Genomic DNA, 10,076 nt, shown 5'->3' with positions numbered 1-10,076 from the left:
CAGATTTTTAAAAAAAATATTATATGTTGCTATTGTGTACAGTTTCTTAAATCCATTTGAAAAACATCGCATTTATGAAAAGGCAAATAATTTTGAATGAAACATATTGATATCCACCTATGAATAACCATATAGCTAATAAATATCTAGCCATACTGTAAAATATATTGTGACTTTATCACCATGACATTACAAAAAAAAAATTGTTGTGGATGATTAACAAAATACCAAGCGTTTTCATTTTTACATAAGATGCATTGAACACTAGAAAAAATTACCAAACACAATTCACTGCAATCTACTTATTAAAAACTTGACAATAGTCTGAAATACTGAAAAATAAAATTCTACAGTTTTACCGTCTCGACATTTTTCAGTCGTATTGAATTTTCAGTGTGTTTACCAAGGCAACACATGCTCTCTGCAGGGTATAAATGGTGTACACCAAAAAGTGTAAAACTTGGGCACTTGATTATGAAAAAAAGTGTACACTTTGTGTCCGGTATAGACAAATAAATCGCTCCCTTTTATTTTGATTCTCACTTTGAAATCCTATCAAATACAAAACAATCAGGTCTCCATTTTTATTACATTTTGGAAACAATATACGATGAAGAAAAATAAGATAAAGAATGAAAACTAAGCCCTATATTGAGAAACTCTTGATATTAAAATGAAAAGCTTTCTTAGCCTCAACACTTATTCCCGCGAAGGCTATGACCTTGTTTTAGATCCAGTACGTCACGGGCTGAAAATCCATTCATACTTGCTTTTAGGTTCTGTATGATATTCTTGTAAATTGATATGCGAAATTTGAGGTACATGCATCCCCCAGTTGTTGCCAATAAACAGAGACCGAGCCCGACATTTAAGAAAACGAAGGAAGAGATCTGCCAGCAAAAATCATCTTTGGTTATAACTTCTGAAAATAGAAGATTACAACGTCTAATTAGTATGACCATATATCAAAGAATAATGATGGCTTTTATGATGACTTTCTAGATTTATTTCCCCTGAGTTCAGCTGGAATTAAAGACAGTTTAAATCTAACAGTTTATCTGTAAAAAGTTTAGAATAGATCTCATATCATCTCATATGCATAATATGAAAGATGTCTTTAAAATTGGTAATCGAGATTTAGATTTCTAAACTGTTTAAAGAAAGATTCTGAAAGTGTACATCCGTACATGCAGCCTACAAATTAACAGCTTGAAGAAACATTTGTTAAATTGTCCCTCGTTAATTAACTGATGAGGATAAACATTACTTACTTATCCTGGAATATTTGTCCACGATATCAATTCTTGCTCCGACATCGATGTCGTCATCTCTCCGTCTTGACTGACGCTTCTTCCGGCTGCGTCGGAAGTCACGTGATGAACCGGAAGTAATAATATATCCAAGATGACTCCCTATTTCTTTTGTTCCCCGCCTTTTTCGACCCCATCCCTCGTACACATCCCCACATAACGACTTGAAAAAAAATCTTTCTTTTCAATATTTTTTTCATATTTCAGATTAATTTTTCAAAACTGAAAGTGTTTCAAAATATTAGTAGAAAATTTATGAAATTTATTACAAAATTAACACATGATCTGCCGTATAAGGAGCTCCTGATTAATTTATACTGTTAAAATATTGACAACATCTGGATTATTATATCCTAAAATAAGGAATTTTGAAACTACATCTGTAGACAGGTAGATCTTGAAAAACAAATAAATATGCAGTAGTGAACAATATATACGAGAAGTGATGGTAATCAAATGTGGATAGTAAAAACATGAAAAAAGAAATATTTTGCTGTGGCCTTCAATTCGACATTTAAACGTGAAGGCTTCAACTATTCTATTTTCAATCTTCAAAGATTGGTATCATGTCCCCTAGTTGATTCCATACACAAGTCTATGCATACTAAAAAAATGTTTAACCGAAGCAGGCGACTGACAAATAAGTTGATATTACAAGGGTATAAACAATCTCTTTTAAGATAAACAGTTCGTAATATCTTTGGTCGAGACGATAACTTTGTTTGCAATTACAACATACGATTAGGTCGAATGTTTACAAATATTTAATGCAAATTGTTCGGCATTTCTTTTTCATTCTAAATTATTTATAGATTATTCCGTTTGCAAATTCAAGACAAAGAGCTCAAGGTGGGTGTGCCCGGTTGACAGAGGATGCTTCCTTACTCATGCCACTTGACGTTTTTATGAGGTCCGCATTTGTTCTGCAGTCAGTTTGTTTTTAAATGGACTTTTGAGCATTACTATTGTTCGCTTTCTTCAGGCACCTGAACTCTATGTAAGAATTGCAGGAAAGGGCTAGTATAGTGAATTTATTATGTATTTAACACTATACATTAGTGTTTGGGAGAAACACTGCATTCTTTTATCAATCCAAACTGGAATAATTACACTAAGACGCAATTAAATAATATTTCCCTAACACAGTCAATATCACTTGAATCCATTATTGTCCCTCCAAATACAGAACTTAATTTCCTTCAATGATATTCACCTTTGACTGTTAACTCCCAATCAGTGACGTTTTAGATGGAGCCTTTATTTAAGTTAATTATAATACTACGGTTTATCATTTCGTTAGTTTGCGAGATATTACGACCTCTCTTATAATGACATATATATAAAAATCCAGATCACAAGAACATACAACTTACCGGATTACAGTAATTTTTGCAGAGTTCCAGAACACACGTGAAGTTCATTGTGACCACGCCCCCTTGTAACGATGTTTCCCGAAAGGCTCCGAACTCGGAGATGAGAAAACCCCGTCTGAATCGCCAGAAGTTCGGGAAAAGGCCCGGATCAGTAGCACAACTAATAAAATATCAAATAAATTTAGTTTTTCATTCTTTATCTCTTTTTTATTTAAAGATGTGAAGATGAAGTTTTCATTAATTTTGAACCTTTGTTGTAACAACAGAACGTCACGTACTAGTTGTCGATTATGATGATACTTCCGGCTGCGCAGTATTTCGCCTTTATGTCGAAGTCATCTTAAAATAAATGAAATACATGTGTATTGTTTGTATGAAACTTAACATTTTTATTTAAGAATTATCAAAATGTCGCTCTTTTTGAGCTTTAATATCGAATCATTTTTACTTCACTAGCATGATTCTTGTTAACATACTATACTTAATACTTAATATATTAAGCGGTGATCATAAATACATGTAACTTCGGTCTTTAGTGCTGCTTTTTTCGCTAATTCAAGTGTAATATGTGAATAAACCAATTATATATAGAGATCTGGCTTCAAATGCGATAATATATATGATCGCGCTTTACAGTTGATGAGGGCAATAAAACTATATTTTGAATGCGTTATTCTTATCATTTTGAGTACGTTTACGGTAACATTTTTCAGACTGTTGTTATTTTCCTTTTCCATATGCGTCGCATTCTTAACTTGATTCCTTAACGTCCAGAATTCTGTGAACATTTTGATCTTTAAGTGACCCTGACCTTGATACTCGGCTTCTAATTTCAAAGCCATAAATAGGCGATCAGATAGTTTGACTTCGTGTCCGCTGACCTCTATCTCTGACACGGCCTTGAAGAACTGCATTCCGGCGTTTGGACGTACTGTGACATTAAGTCCGGCGCTGTCCACTGTGTCACTAAAAAGAAAGTACAAATAGAAAGTACAATAAAACAATGTGTCTTTTTATTCTCTTGTTACTGCTTAATTTTATAACACTGATCACTTTACAGGTAGATGTTCGATGTCGCTAGCCATTTACACGTCAGAATCCATTATTTACAACAGTCAAGATGTCGCTCGATATTCTTAATTATTATATATTTCATTACTCGTGCCCCTGAAGCTTGGACAAATAAGTTGATGAAACAAGGCTATCAACAATCACGTTTAAAATCAAGAATTCGCAAATTTTATTGTCGATACAATGGCCCTGTTTGTAAATACAATCTGTTGCTAAGTCGAATGTTGACTGACGTCTGTCATACAATTTGTTAGGACATTTTTTTTCACGCAGAATCCTCTACAGAGTTTTCCGATTTACCCGATTAGGACAAGAGGCACATGTCGGGTGTGACCAATCGACAGGGGATGCTTACTCCTCCATGGCTATTGATCCCACGTCTGTTTTAAGAGTTCCGTGTTGTCTCAATTATTTAATTGGACCACAATCGTTATCTTCACATTTAACCAACAAATATGTCTCCATACCTTTATACAGTGCTGTATATACATTAGTAACACCCAAAAGGGGTAAACCCAAGATGCCCCACCCCTATTTACATATCTGGTAACCCGACCGACCCTAACTTTTACCCACTCGCCCTACTACTTTTTTTCCAAATCCGGATTTTTAACTGTACTTTTGTTCACAAGTACATTTTTCTCATAGTGAGTCAATAAAATGCATGTCTCAGATACTGTAAAACCGTGTCTAACAGTTTTAAAGAGTACACTTGTTTTGTTGTATATGTTCAATATTCAAATCAATTGATGCTTTTCAAAATAAAAATGCAAAGTTTAAAAAAAAAGTTAACACTTATCTTATTTTTTTTTGGCATATCACCGGAAGTAACACATATTTTTTTTATTTGGCCTTACGGTACTTACGCCCCCAGTAGGTTAGAGGCGACGATGTCACTTGTGTCGGCGACACACAACACGGGAATTTTCTTGTCCCCTCCAGTCTGGTAGCCCCTCTCCTTCTGTATAATGATCCTCAGGACCAATTGCTTGGAAGAGGAAAGAAAAAATATGAACAAAGCAAACTGAATCACTTTTAAATCATAAATTAACAAAAGTATAAAATATGGCTAGGGGTGGGGTGGTGTGGGAGGGGTGCAGGGCCGTAACTACCATTGAGGCAAATGCCCCACTAAAATTTTATAGCATTCTGAAAAGTGAATTTTTATAAAGATATAAATATAAACAATAAAATGTCTTTCTTTGTTTGTTAGTACGGGAATTAACGCCGCAGCTATTGCAGAAAAAAATCACATAACCCGCGTACGCGTTATGTATTTTTTCTGCAACAGCTGCGACATTAATTCCCGTACTAACAGCCAAAGAAAGCATTTTATTGTCTAAATTAACTCTCTCCGGCCCCTGTTTTGCTTCCGATTTCTATGGCTAATAACTCATTGATAATTTATTAAGAGGTACATCATTCTTACCCAGGATATGCCACACGAGGCGAAATCAAACTGATACAATACTTTCTGAGGAGATGTCTCTAGTCGACAAGCGTCACCTTGACCAAGAATGTATATGATCCCAGTGCTTGAGGCGTTTGTTACCCTGACAACAAGGGTGTCCATTGTACAACTTATAACTGTTACTGAAAGACAAAAAAGAAGCTCTTTATCCCAACTCAAAATAAGATTTTAAGAAATTAACTAGAGATCTTTTTTTAATCCTGGGTTAATTCTACGTACAAGATATAGTTTCCAGCACAATATGCATATTGACGATGCCACCATCGCGTTGGGACGAGCGCACCTGTTTAATAAATACTAGATAGTTTCCAGCATTATACATGTATGTTGAGGATGCGACCGTTTAGGCGAGCGCAGTTGTGTTTAAATAATTACTAGATAGATATTCACTTTTGCCTCTCCAAACCGCAAGAGTAATTTGGAAGATATGTAAGTTGCATTTCCATAACAAAGTCTACAAATGCGCATTTTTTTTTTTACAAAGAGCTTTTAATCTAATATCTATTTGCAATTACCATTAAAAACACTGGGTTATTTTTTTAATAATTGCGAACTTTTCTTTTGGTTATACCTTGAGAACGTAAGCAAGATAGCAGTACAGTATTTCTGGAGAAACATTCTATTTGCAAACCATTCTGGGTAGCTAGTACCGATATAATTGCAGATAAAAATTCTATTGCATCAATTGTGCTGAGGCCTGAATTTTTCTCTTCTCCCAGACATAACACACATGGTGGCAATTTCCTTTGCTATTATTTTTTTTTATGTTTCCGTCCAAACAAAACAGAATACAAACAGAAACATATAGTTTTCTATCCATTCTTGAATGTTTTTTTGAATTTTGCAGAAAAACGGGAATTGCGATCTAACTTGAACACTGGCGTTTATGTGTCTTGTGAATTTTTGCAGAGAGTTTTACTTGAAATGAAAGCAACATTACAACAGCAGAAAAACTTCAGCAGCCGCAACAATTAAAACAGCGGCAACAACAAAAGTAATATCAATACCGATGTAACTGCAGAAAAAATTCTACAACAAACACAACAAACACAACAAGTGATAACAGCAATTAAAACAACAGTGACGATAACAGTTATTATAACAGCTACAACAACGAACAACAATAATAATAACAACAGTGACGATAACAGTTATTATAACAGCTACAACAACGAACAACAATAATAATAACAACAGTGACGATAACAGTTATTATAACAGCTACAACAACGAACAACAATAAAGATAACAACAGTGACGATAACAGTTATTATAACAGCTACAACAACGAACAACAATAATGATAACAACAGTGACGATAACAGTTATTATAACAGCTACAACAACGAACAACAATAATGATAACAACAGTGACGATAACAGTTATTATAACAGCTACAACAACGAACAACAATAAAGATAACAACAGTGACGATAACAGTTATTATAACAGCTACAACAACGAACAACAATAATGATAACAACAGTGACGATAACAGTTATTATAACAGCTACAACAACGAACAACAATAATGATAACAACAGTGACGATAACAGTTATTATAACAGCTACAACAACGAACAACAATAATAATAACAACAGTGACGATAACAGTTATTATTACAGCTACAACAACGAACAACAATAATAATAACAACAGCAACAACAAATCAGTAACAACAACCACAACTGTGATATAGATATTTTCAACAACACTTCTCACCTTCCCGCTCCATCTCTCAATAGTTTACATAAAAAAATTACAATAAATAAATAAACAACTTACATTCTGCGTTAAAAGCCTGGGGATTATTGGTAAAACAACCCAAAAGGAAGGCTCCAAGTAAAACATAAACACCTGTAATAAGTAAAAGATTGATATTAAGATGGTCAATTTGTGTATTAGCTTATTTTATGTATGCGTGTTTGTAATCAATTCAAGCTCAGATGTAAACAATCAGGCGTGTAAACCAGGCAAATCAATTATTAGACTCCCGTATAAAAAGATCCTACTGTACATTAATTCGCTAAAACAAAATTGATGATCATTAAGATTTTATTTTTCATATATTAAAAACAAACATAATGCTTTGAATTATAATCAAAGTATGAGAATTCGGTAAAGAAATATAAAAAAAATAAAAATAAATAAATATGAAAATGACGATTTAAACCAATGTGCTCAGATTGTTATAGATACTTTTTTTATGTCTGGAAGGTTTTACAATAAAAACATAATCTTACCTGAAGTGTACATTGTTTTATTCTTTCGGCCATTAGTGTATTGTGTATTAAAAATCGATTCAGAGCAGCGACATTTTAATTATTTATATACTTCTAATTACTCTATGAACTCTGTCGATATTTTATATGTATGTTTGTGATTATTGAATTAAGCATAGTTTCTAATACCGTACACGTGAAGTAGTAACTCTTTATATAACTCCACGACCACGTGTACGAAGTCATCATCCTTTAGACGAGTTGTCTCTCCTTTTCTGTGAAAAATATTTTGAAGATTAAGAAGATTTGATGCATCTAATTTTTCAGGGTGTGTTTTTCATTTCAACGTCAACGTTCGATATGAATTTGGTTATCCAACCTTATAGTTTTTAACTGTCAGCCAATAGAAAATCCGCAGAATCTGTCAACATTTGTACAATAATAGCGAAGATAGCGAGGGAGACCCGGCAAAGACGAAGAAACTTGTCTCACAATAGTTTGATTTTTTCATCTTATCACACGTATTAACCAATTTTATTCACAAAATTAACATCAAAGTACTTTTTATTGTTCATTTTCATTATAAAACTTTTTTTGCAAGTACATGTAGTTTACAAAGGCTGACGGACAGGAAAAAATAATTTCTCCATCACAAAACGTTACCGTAATCAGGGCTACAGATTCTACAGATTCTGAAAGATAAGAATAAAAAAAAACGAAAATATTACAAAAACTTATACCTTAGAACTAGTTCGTATTTCTATAGTTTTTGAAATACACTTTAGGAATTAAATTTTTCAGCATTTTTTGTAATGAGACTGCGTTTGTCGTTGATAACTCCGTTAACAGTGTGCAATTCCTCATCTCTCTATCACTGAAATGTCGCCTATGACGTCATTTTTCGCGAATGCATATTGCCGTATTTGAATTTCATCTCTCAATATCGGTTAAGATATGCATACAACAACGCGTTTACTGAATTCAGTATTTTAATAAACAAGGTTGTAGATAATATTATTCATAAATTTACAATTTTTAAGAGCATGCGATAAGTCCTTGAAAACACTTTCAGAAATATTCAGTTTATATTTCGTTTTCTTTTCTTATCAGAGACTAATCATAGTGAAAAATCTGAATTTAATGTCTTTTATTTTTTGAATTTATCACAACACCTGGAAAGATATAATTTACAATGATAGAGGGCTCATGGCATTGTGAACGATCAAGTGAGGATGTTCATTCCTCTTGGGCACCTGATCCCACCTCTGAAGTCCAGCGGTTCGTGTTTTGTCCTCTTCATGATTCGGAGTTTTATTTACTGAATTTATGAGATTGATCACTGTCCGTTATCTTTACTTTTTTCATACTAAATTTTTTATCTACCATCAAATCAAACTTGATCGTTGGCGCGCGTTTTTTCCCTTACTCTTATTAGTTTGAACATTTCTTTCTCTCATTCCGTATACTAATCAAGCATGAAGTATTTTTTTTGAAATTGTGTATTGGGGGGGGGGGGGCAGAAAAATAATCTTTGACAACTGAAAAATCTTCGACAAGCAGAAGAAAAGGAAAATTGTCCAAACTCCTATTTCATTGGGGGAGGGGTTGGGGTAGATTCCAACTTTTTTCCCAACTATTCCAATTTTCTCCACAAATACACTTTATTAATATATACCCAGGGGACGGTTTGACTTTACTGATAGAATATTTGGGGGGGGGGGGGGGCTAACTGGTCCTTCAATGAACACTTTCAATAGCAAAATTTTGTTTAGAAAAACACACGATACTACGTGCCTGCTAATGTAACTCCTGAATTATTTGAGGGTAGTCCAGGTAAATGAAAGGGGCGGGGGGGGGGGGCTAGGAAGAAAAGGTAAGGAAGACGACAGAAGTGAAAGTGAAAAAGAATAGTAGGGGATGGAGGGTGGTGGTAGGTCAGGGTTTAGAGAAAAAAAGGTCTACTCCCAACACACTCGATAAAGAAAAAGTACTGTGGTTTTTCCTTGAAACTGATAAACCTGATAAACATCAAATCTAACCAAAATAAGATGTCTTAGATCCGCGCCGTATACACACTGAGTAGGAAGGCAGAGTGTATACGGCAAGGATCTAATGAAATATGGAGATAACGACGCCCAAAGTCCATTAAATCAATATAACTCGGAAGCAGAGCAAACACAGACCTCCAAAAACATCAGAGGCGAATTAGATGCCATGGAGGAGTAAGCAACCCCTGTCGAATGGTCACACCAGCAACATGTATGCTCCTTGTCATGATCGGGTAAACGGGGGAAAAAAATCCGTAGAAATTTCAGTGTGTAAATAATGGCCTAACAATTAGTATAATGAAAAACGTCAATCAGTATTTGAGTTTATGATAGATTGTATTTGCTGAGGTCGTTGTATCGACCGTATAACTTGCGAAATGATGACTTCAAACGAGACTGTTGATATCCTTGTTTCATCAACTTGTTAGTTAATAGCTTTTCTCGTTTAAAAAAAATACCGTACGTAGAGCATGCTCTTATGTATCGAATCAACTGGGAGATATAAACCCCATATGCAGGTGATAAGGGTGTTTTGCAACATAAATAAAGGAAGTTGACGATAAAAAATATGAAGTCATC

General features: G+C 34.1%; 1 protein-coding gene across 1 annotated transcript; it reads right to left on the bottom strand.

The window, feature by feature from the left end:
- Positions 1-686: 686 nt before the first annotated feature.
- On the bottom strand, positions 687-7,156 carry LOC133198860 (uncharacterized). Its single transcript, XM_061334813.1, has 8 exons — positions 7,013-7,156; positions 5,184-5,347; positions 4,621-4,742; positions 3,495-3,649; positions 2,962-3,022; positions 2,684-2,843; positions 1,272-1,473; positions 687-922 (listed from the first exon to the last, which is right to left on the bottom strand). Exons 2-8 carry the CDS (start codon positions 5,325-5,327, stop codon positions 693-695), a joined length of 1,074 nt encoding a protein of 357 aa, XP_061190797.1. The 5' UTR covers positions 5,328-5,347; positions 7,013-7,156; the 3' UTR covers positions 687-692.
- Positions 7,157-10,076: the final 2,920 nt, after the last annotated feature.

Source organism: Saccostrea echinata, unplaced genomic scaffold, assembly GCF_033153115.1.
Source record: "Saccostrea echinata isolate AGI-Se365-2 ecotype Australia unplaced genomic scaffold, CSIRO_AGI_Sech_v1 ptg000033l, whole genome shotgun sequence".
NCBI classification, from domain to species: Eukaryota; Metazoa; Mollusca; class Bivalvia; order Ostreida; family Ostreidae; genus Saccostrea; species Saccostrea echinata.
Note: the sequence above shows the minus strand (reverse complement) of the source record. Positions and strands in the feature narration are given on the sequence as shown.